Here is a 15,563-nt window from a genome sequence, read left to right as displayed (position 1 = left end):
CTAACACCTAAAGGAGTCCTCTGACTTCCACAAGCTTATCATACACATATGCGTTCTCCCAACAACAATGTATGTGGAAAGAGGTCAGGAAGTCCAGAGTGAATGTGTACTATTGACATGGGAAAAGCTATGTCAAGGACCTCAACGCCTTAGACCCATGGGAGTGGCAAAGCCTTCCCTGGTTGAGGCTCAGAGAAACTGGCAAAACCCAAATAATGGCAAGTAGGCTTATATTAATCATGAAAGCTCACTCTTTAGCTTAGGCTTGTCTCAACTATTTCTTACAACTTAAATTAGCCCATTCATACTAATTTACATTCTATCATGTGGCATTTATTACCTCTCTTCTATCTTGTACCTCCTGTTTCTTCTCCATGTCTCCTAGCTTCTCCTGCATGCCTAGATTCCTTATCCTCTTCCTTTCTTTCCCCAGAAATACTGCTTATACCTCCTACCAAGCTATCTGCCGTTCAATTTTTGATTATATCAATCACAGCAATACAGCTTCACACAGTGTACAACAATTTATTATGCTATACTTTTATCATTATTTTAGTGTATACCTTTTACTTAATAAAAAAGTTTACTATAAAACAGAATACAGTTTTAGTCAGCAGCATTCACATATGCACCCCCTTTTGTAAAGTGATTTATTTAAACTTAGGCATATAAGTGTTTTGCCTGCACATGTGTATGTTCTCTATGTGCATTATCTGGTACCTGTGAAGTCCAGAAGAAAGTGTAGGATTCCCTGGAACTGATACATTGCATGTGTGCTAAGAACTGGACCCGGGTCTTCTCCATGAGCAGCAAATGTTTTTAACCACTAATCCATAGTCTAGGCCCTCATACTTCATAATTTTATTGCATCTCAGGATCAAAACCATCTTAGTTTGAGAAATTACTGTCATGCTTGCATAATGATGGAATTATCTACTGATGCATTTGTCAGACCATACCCCTACAGTTTAGACACAAAACTAAAGTGGGGAAGAGTGATGGAAATTAGATTGTTTCTTCCGAACATTTGTTGAACTATTATTATTCAAATGTTAGGTTTTTTTAGTTTTATCTTTGGTATAGCTAGTCTTCCCTGTTACCATTTCCACTTTCTAAAAATCATTTAGCAAGCTAGAAAGAGTTGGTGCTTAAGAAAGGTTGTTGCTCTTCCAGAGAACCTGAGTTTGATGAAGCAAGACTCCTTGAAGCAGTGTCCTAGGTGATACAACAATCAAAACAGCTGGGACAAGGCAGCCTTGCAGACTACTACAGCCAGGATTTCTGCTGCTTCTTAGGATCCCCATGGTATTATAGCATCCCAACCAGCAAGAAGTAGTTTGGAGAAAATGATGCCCACATTCCTAAATATTGTCTGTAAATGTTTGTTTTCATTTAAATGGGGTTGGTTATAAATAGGTAATGATCACAACCAATCTCTTTTTAAAGGTAAAAGGAGATTATGGTATAGGAATGAACACTTTGTTTTGGAATGGATTTTCATTTATTGATACAATTTAAGGTCAATTCTGTCATATGTATATTTTGACTCTTGTTTAGGTATTGTATTTGCATAGCTTATTTAAAAATGTAATATATAATTAAGTACATATTATAGTTACCTATAACAGTCAAAACTTATAGTTAGGTTTGTTAGGTTTTTCTAAATATGTAGAGATATATTTCAAATGGATAGGCATTCTTCAAACCTTTCAAAGACCTACAGAATATGGCATTTAAAATGGTTTAGGGTTTTTCTTGCCAGTGAGACATAACTGTTCCTGGCAACACCGCCTGCATCAGAAAGAAAGATGGACATCTAAGAAACTCATTATGAAGTTTGCTTCCAATATGGCAAGACTAGCCATTTGGGCAAGCTACTGCTCTTGTCTAGACTGTTTAACTATATGCTTTATAAAGGACCTACAGGAAAGTGACTGCTGAAACATGATGGACAGTGCTACAGGGTTTCTGCTTCATGGAAGAGTCTGCCAGACAGTCTGCAGGAAACAGAGAAAAGTGACTGACAAACTGCTAATACAGGTGAACAGTTTGAAATTTCCTGTTTTGCTAAGGAATCTGCCAGACACACTGTGGCCTATGGGCCGCAGATGGAACATTATAGAAGAACTTAGGGTGACTGATCAGGTAGTGAGTTGTCTCTGTCAATTCTAGAGTTTATATATTATCCTTCTGTGGTCTTTGATGGAGTTAAAGACAGATAGGTTATAGTTTTACTTAGTTAGGATTAAAGATAAGTTACATATGATGTTAGAATCACAAAGATAGGATGACAGAATATTTTCTTTAATTCTTGATAATGTTAATGAACTAAATATTGTAATTATAGTTCTTGTTTAATAACTTTTATTATATGTAATTTTACTATGTTAAAGTTAAAAACCTTCTTTTTATTTAGACAGAAAAGAGGATGATGGGGAATATTCTTCTGTATTTATATTTGTTTTATTGGTTGATGAATAAAACACTGATTGACCAGGCAGGAAGTGACATAGCTGGGCAGAATCAGAAGATAAGCAGGGACAAACAGAAAATCGCTCTCTTCTCTGCAGAGACATATCAGGCAAAGGGGATGCAGGTCCGGCATTCCTGGTAAGCCAAGACCAGGTAGAAATACTTTGATTAATAGAAAAATGTGTTAATAGTTAAGTCAGAGCTAGCCAACAAGAAACCATAACCGATGGCCAACAGTTTCATAATTAAAAAGAAAAGAAAAAAAAAAACATTTGGGAGAGCTGGAGAAATGGCTCAAGGGTTAAGAGGAGTAACTGCTCTATCAGATGACCCAGGTTTGATTCCCAGGTGGCTCAAAACTGTAACTGCAATTCCAGGAGATCTGAGGCACTCTTCTGGCCTTCTGGCATGCATATGGTGCACAGATTAAATGAAGGTAAAACACCCATGCACAGTAAATTAAAACTAAAAAGAAATTATTTAGGAGCTGAAGAGATGGCTCAGTGGCTAAGAGAACAAACTACTGTTACGGTAGACCTGGGTTCAGTTTCTAGCACCAAGAGCAAGTGGCTCATAACTACCTGTAAGCCTAACTCAAGGAGATCTGACACTATCTTCTGTCATTTTCTTGGGCTCCCTTAAATGTGTGGTGTGTATATACATATAAATAAAAGTAAACACAAAATAAATAGGACTTGGAAAGACAACTCAGCAGTTAAGAATTGTTGCTACTTTTCTAGAGGCTATAAGTTAAAATACCAGCACCTATGTCAGGCAGCTCACAATCACCTATTACCCCAGCTCCATCGAATCTAATGTCCTCTTCTGAACACTTCAGGCATTAGAGACACCTTCCCCCCCACCCCCCACCCAAATACAAACAGTCTTTTTTAACAATAAAGGAAAAAAAATGTAAAAAAAAAATGTGTTCTATGTCCAAGGTTGAGTTCTTTAAGTATTACTATTAAAATTTACATTAAACATTTAAAAAAATAACTGGAGACAAACATTTTTACTGCCAACCTATACTGTTTTAAAGTATTTGCACAGAATTTTCTATTCTGTGAAATGAAAAACACCAACCTCTTTTTCTTCTCTTTCACACTGTTTAATTCTGCATATAATTTCCTTTGCTGCCTTCCAATGCTCTTCAAGATTCTCTTTTTCATTTATGCCCTTTAGTTGGTCTGCTTCATTTTCATCAAGAGAATTCTCTCCTAGACTTAGAGATAATTTCTCAGCTTTGTAATATGGGAGGCATCAGGGGTGGTGGTGGGGAGACAGAGGAAAGGGAATATAGTAAGTTTATCATTACTAGGAATGTTATCACACACTAAGGACAACTACACATTCCACCCCATTCCATCTTTAAATTGTATACCCAAATACAATAACTGGTATATTTTCACTTAATAAGTGGAAAGAAGGCATAACAGGCCTAGGACTTAGTCAAAAAGTAGACTCTACTTTTCATAGTTTTGGAAAATGACACATGAAAATGTTATTCCAGATACAAGATTACTGACTTTAAAGTAGTCTGTTTGGAATACAAGAATTAAAGTCAGGTTTAGTCACATGCTAAGCAGATCTATCACCGAGCTACATCTCTAGTCCAAAAGTAGACTGTTTTGGTTAGTTTTTCATTCAGTCGATGTTAAGAGTCATGTGGGAAGAGGGAACCTCATCTGAGAAAATGCCTCTATCAGATTGCCTGTAGACAAGTATGTGATGGCATTTTCTTGATTAATGATTGATGCAGGCAGGCCTAGATCACTGGAGGATGTTCAATCCCTGGGCAGATGGCCCTATGTTAAATACAAAAGCAAGCTAACCAATCTATATAAACAGTATTTCTCCATGGTGTCTGATTCAGTTCCTGTCTCCAGCTTCCTGTCTTGAGTTCCTGTCCTTAATTCCCTTAAGGATGTACTTACTGTAAGGTATAAGCTGAAATAAGCTCTTTCTTCCCCAAGTTGCATTTGGTCATAATGCTTATTACAGTAGAAAGCAAACTATGGAACACAGGTATGCTTAAAATACAGTCTTTAAAAATGTATTATGTAACCAGGTGTTGGTGGCACACTAATCCCAGCATTAAGGAGGCAGAGGCAGGCAGATCTCTATGAGTTAGAGTCCAGCCTGGTCTACAGAGATAGTTCCAGGAGCTCCCCCCAAAAAAAGTATTATGTACATAGTTTTTTGTTCACAAAGAAATCTTATAGCTACTACCAGCTCTCTGGGTTCCAGCTAGACTGCTTATCAAGTCTTTGAATATACCAGTTTCCCTCCTGAGCTAGGACCTGTTGCTTAGGCCTGAGTCATTTGCCCATAGCACATTTCCTCTTTTCACATGATTAACTCTGGACATTCAGATCTCTTTTTTCCAATGACTTTGGGCCCTTTCTCCCAAAATCTTTGCTGCTTTAAATCCAGTTGAGAACTCTTTGCTATAAGGTATTGCTAAGTATCCACAATACATGTCCTCATAATTGTTATGCCAATTTTTAAAAATACCTAATCTCAGTTTTTACAATTACTATTTCTTTACTTAGCCTAAACTTACAGGCTCACAGTTTGCTTATAACACTACCCTCAATCCCAATGCCTTTCATGGTACTTAGCACATGATAGAAATTCTAGTACTTTAAACCAATGAACAAATGTACTTTGTATTATGATTTAGAAATATAACATGAGGCATAAGTAGATTCTCTCAGCTACTGCTATCTGAATGTTCTCTTCTACATAAGCTTGAGTATGTTGAAAATGCTCTAATTGTCATTTCTACATTACTCTCTCTCTCTCTCTCTCTCTCTCTCTCTCTCTCTGTGTGTGTGTGTGTGTGTGTGTGTTCTAATTTTTGATTCAAGGTTTCTTTGTGTAGCCCTGGCTGGCCTGGAACTTACTCTGTAGAGCAGACTGGCCTCGAATTCACCGAGATCTGCCTGCCTCTGCCTCATGAGTGCTGGGAATGTATCCTTTTCTCAAGTCTAAAAAGAAATACTTGGAATCTAAAACAGCTTGAGTTATCATAGTACTTACAAATTTCTCTTTAGCAACACTGGTTATTTCCTTCCCTTCCCTTCCCTTCCCTTTCTTTTCCTTTCCTTTCCTTTGGAACAAGTGTCCCACTATGTAATTCAGATTGGCTTTGAACATAAAAAAAAAATCTGCCTGCCTCTGGTCCTGAAATTAAAGGTTCTGTGTCACTATATCTGGAAGTTGATATTTTGGATTTTTTGTTTGTTTGTGATAGAGTATTACTATGTAGGTTTGGCTAGCCTTGAACTCTGCCTATTACTGCCTCCCAGGGCTAGGATAAAGGTGAGCACTACACTGCTGAGCTAGTTGATATTTTCCTAAAGTAACAGTAAACTTACTAATTTTTTTGCAGTTGTGAAGCACATAAGTGGCAGCTTTGTTTAGCTCTTCATTCTTAAATTCAGTTAAGGCTTGTATCATTAGTGGAAGCCCATTGCTTTTTAAAAGTTCATACTGATTTTCCTCTGTAAAAATATAAAAAATTTAAATGGTGATTATTTTTTCATAAAGCTTATAAAGCTTTGCATGAAGTCATGACTTATCACTGTGATAATTATGAACATAATTCAAACTTTCTCAAAAGTATTTTCAGTTTAGCTATATGTTTACACAAGCTACCTAAGTCTCATTCATAAATGATGATTTCTAAATGTTGACGCAGTATAGCATACCTCATAATAGTAATCAAATAGCTCTCATTTGGTGTCAAAAAAGGATCAAGAGTAGGAACTGGAAAGATGGCTCAGTAGTTAGGAGCACTTGCTGTTCTTGCTGAGGACCCAAGTTTGGTTTCCAATACCCAGATCAAGTGGTTCATAATCACCTCTAACTCTAGCCCTCCTTTTCTGGCCTCTGTTGGTACCCAGAGACACACACATACATATGCATAAATAACAACATTCTTAAAGGGTTAAGAGAAAGAATAGAGAAACTGATAAAGAAAACAAAAAATAAGGGAAGAGAGTAGTGGAAAAGTGAGAGGAAGAAAAATGATTAGAAGACAGCAAAGTGGAGATTGTTGGAAAGATGGATTAGATAGGAGGGAGACTAGGATGAAAGAGGAAACAAAATCTTTGAAAGTTTTCACTGAAAGAAGAACTGGCCTTTCAAGGTTTCCAGTGAGGGATAACAGGATCTGTATACTGACTCAGCAAAAAGACGGAAAATCGAGAGAGACAAGGAGGTGCAGATGAGGTAGCTGTTACAGTTGTACTGGTGAAAGGTGGCAATGGGCTTGGGGCACAGGAAAGAAATATGGAGTGAGAAAGAAAAGTACAACCAGTGGCCTCTGACTAATTGAATAGAATAGGAGGAAAAAAAAAACTGGAGCTTAATTTTCTGGGAGAAAAGCTGGATTTTAAGCCTTTCACACAATAAGGAGAAAGAAGCAAAAGCATTGTTTCCATCCCACTGTTTTAGTAAAGACACTGAATTAACTGAATACTCACCACAATCCTCTGTGCAATGACCAATGGCAAGCATGATGCTAAATTTTTCTCCTGAATCAAGACTCTCATGAAGCAGTAAGGCCAGAAGTTTTGAAACAATGTGGTATTTGGATAATACCACTGAAAAAGTAGCTACTAGTTTAATTAGGGGGGAAGAATACAAATTTAAAATTTATAAGTATACATGTACTATATGTTTTCAGAGCTTATTCAGGAAGATTATCATATGCCTATATATTATCTAATATATACATGGCATGTAGCATTCAATATATGTGTACAAATCTCAATTTAAATACATACATTATAATAAGATGACGGTTTATTTATAGTCCTCATTATATATTCTGCCTTTTGAGTGCTGGAATTAAAGAAGTACACCACCACATTCTGGCTTATGTTCATCTTTTTTAATGGTTTCTTCTTAGTTGTTTTGCATGATGTTGTAAATAAGAACTAATGCTATATTCCTAAAAGGTAAATATACCTATTCTTACATATCTCATTATACCTACACTAGGCAATAATGACATCACTAGATAATCAAATCCTCCTTGACATTGAAATAGTAATAATACTATGCCACTACTACTGTTAATGATGCATCATAAACCTATGATGAACTGTGATAACATTAAAGAAGTCTACTATTATGCTATACTTTTACCTTTAAAGTATTTATTTTATATTTTATTGTTTGAGACAGGGTCTTGCACAGTCCAGAATGGCTTTAAATTTATTATTAAACAAAGGCTAACCCTCTATTTCCTAAATGCTGGGATTATAGGTATGTACTACTACCTACTACCATTCGTGGCCTTCAAAGGGCTTTTAACAGAGTTCATTGAGAGTCTAATAATATTGGCATAAACAATATAGTTGTGAATTTCTCAAGTAACTATTATCATTTAATTTTTTCACAGCACATATGCCATGGTACACACACAGAGGTCAAATGACCTCTAGACTTTATCTAGAAGTTGATTTTCTCCTTCCACCAATGGGTCCCAGGATTGAACACAGGTTACCAGGCTTGGCAGCAGGAACCTCTACCTGCTGATACATCTAATGGTTCAATGAACTATATCTCAACTATTTTTATGTCTTTGTGACTCAGCACACAGCAGGTATTCATTAACTGCTTATTAAACAGCCATCAGGGGCTGGAGAGAGTAGTTAAGAGAACTTGCTGGTCTTACAAAAGGAAACTCAGATTCAGTTCCTAGCAATGACATGGTGGCTCACAACCACATGTAACTCCAGTTCCAAGGGATCCAATGTCCTCTTCTGAACTCTATGGGCACTAGAACACACTATGTACATACGAACACTAAGGCAAAACACTAATACACATAAAATAAATCTTTACACAACCATCTACTTTTTGGGTTGTTTGTTAATGTAAAGGGTTCCTTATAACTAGGATTTACAGACTATTATTCTGAGTGTGCAGGAAGCAGATGTCCGTAGTTATAGTTCTGCTTCTCACTCATGTACTGGGTATGTCAAACATCACCCTCATCACAAAGGCATGTTTTATTTTTTAAGATATATATGTGTGTGTCTATATATAAGTATATGTCATATGTATGCAGGTGCCTGATGAAGCCAGAAGGTATCGGATCCCTGGGAGTTGGAGTTCCAGGTGATTGTGTGGTGCCCAACTTGGGTTCTGGGAATGAAATTCAGGTCCTCTGGAAAAGCAGCAAGAGCGCTTAACTGCTGAACCACCTCTCTAGCCCATGTTTAATTATTTACATAATTGCTAAAATTTTGTACACTGGGTGTTCCAATATCTCAATGTCTTTTTATTTGACATCTACATTTATTTTTAATTAAAGATGCTTTTTTTTTTTTTTTTTTTTTTTTTTTTTAAAGACAAGGCCTTGCTGTGTTACCATGGCTGGCTGGGAACTCAAAAGATCTACTTGCCTCTGCCTTCCAAATGTTAGGATAAATGCATGTACTATACCACATCTAGCTCAAACAGCTTTTTAAGTAAAATAATGACTTAATAGGATCTTATTTTGATTCTTATTAGACCTAAAGGCAAAAGATGTAGATGTGCATTCTTGGGGAAGCTGTAACTTATGATGGGAAAATAAGGAACTGAATAGGTAATTTGTAAAATTCCTTTCCATTTGTAAGAAGCTGGAAATTTTGCCCCCCAATAGTATTTAATGTGGCATTTCAACATTCACTGTGTTCAATTTAAACAAAGTTCAATTTTCACTCACAATTATTAGTAATACATGCATCCATGGTCTTTGTCACCATCACTGCAAGCTTAGCACTGGAAGAAGTATTGTGTGAATCAGACTCCAGATGCACAAGAACTTGAGATAATACATCCAGTCCACCCGAAGATACAAAGCAGTTCTGAACTTGTGCTTAAGGAATAAAGTAGCAAAACATTAATATTTCAAAAAAGGCAGGTATATGGTTTCATTCAATTATTTTACATTAAATACTTTTAATTTGGCTTTTCAAATACTGAGATTCTCAAAAATCACAGAATTAAAAATTCTATTTATATGCATATGTGCACACACATCCATACATATAAACATAGTAACACCCTTGACATGATACAATTAATTATATGTATAGTGGGAGATCTTTTATTTCATTTCTAGGAACTGGTGTGTTCTGTGGTATGATTAAACTACACTTCACTGCAGTTGCAGAGAGGGAGAAGTGATGAGAAAAGGGGTCAAGGCCAGGCTGAAGAACCCCACAGAGAGCTGACCTGAATAAGGGGGAGCTCACAGACCCCAGACTGATAGCTAGAAAACCAGCATAGGACTGACCCAGACCCCATGAACATGGGTCTCAGTTAGAAGGCCTGGGTAGTCTATGGGACCTCTGACAGTGGAATCCTGGTGCAGGAAAGGACTTTAGAAGCACATTTCCCATGGAGGGATACTCCCTTAGCTTAGAGACAGGAGAGAGGGCCTAGGCCCTACCCCAAATGACTTGACAGATTTTGATGGAGGATGGGACAGGGGGTGGGGCATGGGAGGATGGGAGGGAGAGAGAGCAGGAATCGATATATAGAATAAGAAAAAAAAAACTATACTTCATAATTATTAAACAAGTATTTCAATAGCGATATTAAAAAAAGATTCAGTAGGGGTGAGGAATGGAAAAGTAGTCTAGGCCTATCATTTTAGCCCTGTAAAGGCAGAGGAAAAAGATAAGTTGTAGCCTGGATTTACAGCAGGACCCTAACAACATGATAACAATGAAAGACCAGATTTATTCATTTATCTTGGTCATATAATGAGCAATTGCTTTCTAAATTCCAATGCAACTGATATCTCAGATTGCTTTACTCTATAAATGACAATGTGTTTCATTGTTTCAAAAACACATACAATTTTTTTTCTTTTTGAAATACAGGGTTTCTTTATATAGTCCTAGCTGTCCTGGAACTTCCTTTGTAAACCGGGCTGGCCTTGAACTCACAGACATCCTCCTGCCTCTGCCTCTCAAGTACTGGAATTTATAGGTGTGCACCACAACACCTGGCCACATATGCCTTTTTTTATTTATACCTAATTGTATTTCTTCTTGGAGCACAAAATTCTAATATATCATCAATCAAAGATTCAGTGACAGATATACACATTGACATGTGACACTATTGCTCCTGACAGCACTGAGCTATTCCCAAGAGTATGTTGGGCACCAATGACACTCCTTCTGGAGTTCATTCTCTCTTCAGATACTGGCCTCTTGGGGCAAAGAACTGCCCCCACCCTGACCACTGACTTTGGACACACTGTCCTACTGTGCTTGCAGAAGATATACTTAGAGACTGCTGAATCCTGCCAACTCAAGGTAAAACAGTTTTCAACCTCTCTGCATCTGTGTTGGGCAGTCAGTTACACTAGGCCTTAGCCAAAGCCAGCCAAAACTTGTTGCCCCTATGCTGCTACTACTGTGAGATTTTGGGTGACTATCCAGGCACTATCCAGGTGTGTTCACTTGCACCTTCCTGCCTACCCTAGTATTGTTATCTTCCTTCTCAGGTCTTTGATGAGGTTGAAGACTAGATGGTCACAATTATTGTCCTCTCTTCCTATAAAGAAATATTAACTACAAGACTTATTTAGGACAACTTCGTTGTAACCTGTTATGCCTTTGCCCTAGGACTGGACATGTAGTTCTTGCCAATTGCTCTATATTGCTTCACTGGCAGGAGGTTTCAAATTGTGTATGTTTTTACCTTTCCTTTTCCTAGAGCATACTTGATATTTGCTATCATTGTATATAGTTTTGTATCAAGCCTAAATCTTCTTTAGACTAAAAGGAAAAATGTAGTGATACACACACACACATACACACACACACACATGTATGCACATAGTGCTGACCATGCCCATTTAGGTGGGGCCACAAGTGCTGATGTGACCAGTTAAAAGAAGGGGCTTGGAAGCCCCGTCAGGTCATAGAGAGCATCAGAGTGGCAGGGTCTACATCCTTAGGGCTAGAGAGACGGGACAGTCACTTGTTTCCTTTGTAAGTTATTTTCTCCTAAAAAACTCCATGTCATCCTACTGGTCGAGCATCCTGATTTCCACACCTATAAGTATATTTTTGAGACAAGGACTCACTATATACCCCAGGCTTTCTTCATTCTTGCTGATTCTTCCCAAGTGATATTATAGGCATATGCCACCATGCCCTAGTTTGAAATTATTCCCTGAAGCTCTGAAGTCAGTATCTTTATAGCTCATATCCTAGAAACAGGCTTATGACCAATGGTGATGAGGCTAGTAGTTAAAAGCCTGCCACAAAACTTTTTCCTAGTTTAGCCTACTTCCAAGGATGATGATTTAAAATCAAAGGTGATTTAGAGCAAAAATTAATTTAGTATTATAAACAAGATATATTAACATAAAATGATATTATATATGAACACTATTCACTTTTTTATTTGGTGCTAGTGACTGAAATCAGAAACATATACACAGAAAGTAAGACTCTCACTGCTGAAGAGATGGCTCAGCAGTTCTAAGGCTGACCTTTAACTCCTGATTTCCCTGCTCCCACCAATGCTGGGATTACAAGTTTGTGCCACTATCTTATAAAGAAACTGAAACATTTTACAATGTAATAAAATTTATATTTTTTATTTATATCGTAACTGACTTCCACAAGTTGTTCTGACTTCCTTGTACACTCCATGGCATATGCAGTTTCCATCCTTCCTTCCCACATAAACAAATGTAAATAAAATATTCCCATATAAATTCCCATATATACATGTACCATAACACACATGTGGAGGTCAGAGAACAACTTTCAAAACATGGTTTTCAACTTACATAAATATGAATCCTGGGTATCAAACCCAGATAGTCAAGCTTAATGGTAAAAAGCCTTTGCTTGCTGAGCTATCATGCCATCTTGTTTTTTTTTTTTTTTTCCTTTTGTGGGGTGGTGGTGGCATGGTTTTTGAGACAAGCTGTCTCAAAACTCACTCTGTAGATCAGGCTGGCCTTGGAACTCACAGAGATAAGCCTGCCTCTGCCTCCTGAGTGCTAGGATTAAAGGTGAGTGCTACTATCGTCTGGTTTGCTATCTTGGTTTTAATGACAAGCACACATTTTCAATATTATAGTGACTACAAAACAGCTTCTTCACTATGAAGTATTTCTAATTATTTTTTTTTCAAAAAGGAAGGCTTTGTTGTTTGTGGTTTTCAGAATTTAGTTATTAACTTTATTTTATGGGATAAGGTCTCATGTAGCCCACCACCTTCTTCTGGACTCTGTGGGTGCCTGCATGAATGTAGTGTATATACAGACAAGGAAGCACCCTATTCATGAACATTATAAATCTCCTCACAATTTAGATATGATTTCTGCAATATTTTGCTGTTTTAGTCAACTTTATCACAGTGACATCATACTTAAGATAACTTATAAGGAAAAAAGGTTTACTTTGGGACATCATTTTAAAGATCACAGTCTACAGTCTAGAGCTCTGGAGCCTATGGCAAGGCAGTGCACATATAGTAGTAGCACATGGCTACATAATAAAGGGAACTGATCACCTGGTGGAGCCAGGGAAGCAGAAACAGAGAGAATCAAGGGTTCTTACATTCTCTTCAATGGTATATGACTCACTTCTGTTAGGACCTACGTCCTAAGGATTCCATGAGTTCCAAATAGCACTATAAGCTGAGGACAAAGCCTTCAATATATGGATCTTTGGGAGACATTTATTTAAAATGATAGCACAGGCACTGCATATATTTCATTAAATTTACACTGAAGTATTTAGTCAAATATTTTAATTTTTTAAGGTAGGGTATCTCTCTGTAGCTTAGACTACTCTCTAATTCACTATGTAATCTATTATGGTCTCAAACTCACTGCAATCCACTTGCCTCAGCCTCTCAAGTGATGGGATGACTTTGTGTATCACACTATCTTTTTTTTTTAACCTCAGATTTATCTACTTTTATTTCATGTATATGCATGGCTGCCTATATGTATGACCATGTGTACCCATGAAGGCCAAAAGAGGGTATTGGATCCTCAAGAACTAGAGCTACAGTTGTGAGCTGCCATATGGGTTCTGAGAATTGAACTTGGGTCCTCTGCAAGAGTAGTCAGTACTCTTACTTTTTGATCTATCTCTTTAGCCCCAGGCTAGTTCGTCCATCCACCCTTCCTTCCTTCCTTCCTTCCTTCCTCCCTCCCTCCCTCCCTCCCTTCCTTCCTTCCTTCCTTCCTTCTGCACATTATAAAATGATGGGGGCTGGGGAAATGGCACAATGGGCAAAGCATTTGCCAGCAAGCATGAGGACCTGAATTTGGATCACCCATAACTATATCAAAGCTGGCCAAGGCACCGTGTGCCTATGCCCCAGTGCTAGGGAAGCACAATAGACGAGTTCCAGGGGCTTGCTTGTCAGCAAGTCTAGTTGAAACAACAAGCTCCAGCTTTCCAATTCCAGTGAGAGACCTTGTCTCAAAAAGTATGGTAGAGATTGAGAGAGGAAGATTCCCAAAGTTATTCCTTCACCTGCATATTGGAATGTGCAGGGAAGTGTCATGCAGCCACATGTTAATACAAGTACACACTCCCATTGTGTACACAGACAAATGACAGTTTAAGGTTCCAATAATTTGTTGGGGCATGTAGAAATACAATTGATATTATAGGTCCTTATATCCTGAAATCTTCCTAAAATCACTATTAGCTAGTGTGTCTGGATACACACACACACAATCATGTCACTTATGGGGAAAATTCCTTCTTTTCAATCTCTATGAATTTTATTTCACTTTCTTGCCCTATTTCACTGGCTAGGAATATCTAATAAAATATTACATAAAAACAATGAGAATAGCAGTTACATGTAGCAATATATATATATATATATATCTTTTATCATATCATTTATGTTCCCTCCCATTCCTAGTTTACCAATAGTTTTTATTATGAAGACATGTTACATATGCATAATACTTTTCCTCTATTAAGGTTACATATAACCCTTTTTTCTATTCTGTGATTATGATTTTTATTATGTTAAACCAATCTTGCATGCCTTTGAGATAGGTCACTTGGTCATAATGTATTACCTTTATTAGGTTAGAAAATACTTTTTGAGCTCAGACCAGTCTAGAACTCATTACGTAGGTCATGATAGACTTAAACTGGTGGCAATCATCTTGACTAGATTTTTAAATATTATTCTATTTTTTAATCTAGGGATGGTCAGAATTGGTTAGAATGCTTGTCTAGTATACACAAATCAGTGGGTTCAACTCCTAGTACCACATAAACTAAGAATGATAGTGCACATTTGTAATCCCAGCATTTGGTGGGTAGAGGCAGGAAGTTCAAGAGTTCAAGGTTATCCTTAACTACATAGGGAATTTGGAGTCAACCAGTTTCTATGGGGCTCTGTCTTATATAAACAAATAGTATTTTTATATCTGTTAATAATATTGACCTGTAATTTTGTTGTAATGCCTTTTTTGTTGTTGTTGTTATTTTTTTTTTTCAAGACAGGGTTTTTCTGTGTAACATTCCTGGCTGTCCTGGAACTCATTTCATAGACCAGGCTGGCCTCGAACTCACTGAGATCCATCTGCCTCTGCCTCCTAAGTGCTGGGATTAAAGGCATAAGATACCACTGCCCGGCTGCAATGCCTTCTTTTGGCTTGGGTATAATACTAGCTTTATAGAATGTATTCAGAAGTGTTTCTTGTAATGATATGTTTTATTAAAACTTGCCTAAGGATTCAGAAAGCAAAGTCAGCCATAAGCCATAGAAGCTAGGCACACACCTTTAATCCCAGCAGCCTGGAGATAAGAAGTAGTAGTATACAACTTTAATCCTAAGACTCAGGATGAAGAGGGAGACAGATCTCTGTGAATCCAAGGCCACGAAGGGATACATGAGAGTCAATCAGTCTAAAAGAGAAATGTGAGCTCACACTTTAATCCCAGGACTCATGAGAGTTACTTAAGACAGGCACAGGGTCAATATCAGATTCATTCTCCAGCCACACTAAGGAGAAGCAGCAGTCTGAGGCTTGGTTAAGAGCTCGTGAATCAGCTCTTTCAGCCTGA

General features: G+C 37.4%; 1 protein-coding gene across 1 annotated transcript in view; it reads right to left on the bottom strand.

Annotated features, from left to right (window-relative positions):
• The window catches only part of Terb1 (telomere repeat binding bouquet formation protein 1), a 53,254-nt gene that overhangs the window by 21,067 nt on the left and 16,624 nt on the right, over positions 1–15,563 (bottom strand). The window contains exons 9-12 of the mRNA XM_051201522.1: positions 9,200–9,352; positions 6,963–7,097; positions 5,853–5,978; positions 3,556–3,713 (exon numbers count right to left, since the gene is read on the bottom strand). Coding sequence (XP_051057479.1) covers positions 3,556–3,713; positions 5,853–5,978; positions 6,963–7,097; positions 9,200–9,352 — 572 coding nt within the window. The remainder of the gene's footprint in view (positions 1–3,555; positions 3,714–5,852; positions 5,979–6,962; positions 7,098–9,199; positions 9,353–15,563) is intronic.

The sequence above is a fragment of the Phodopus roborovskii genome, unplaced genomic scaffold (genome assembly GCF_943737965.1).
Source record: "Phodopus roborovskii unplaced genomic scaffold, PHOROB, whole genome shotgun sequence".
NCBI lineage: Eukaryota > Metazoa > Chordata > Mammalia > Rodentia > Cricetidae > Phodopus > Phodopus roborovskii.
The sequence above is the reverse complement of the archived record's forward strand: the minus strand, read 5'-3'. Positions and strand labels throughout refer to the sequence as shown.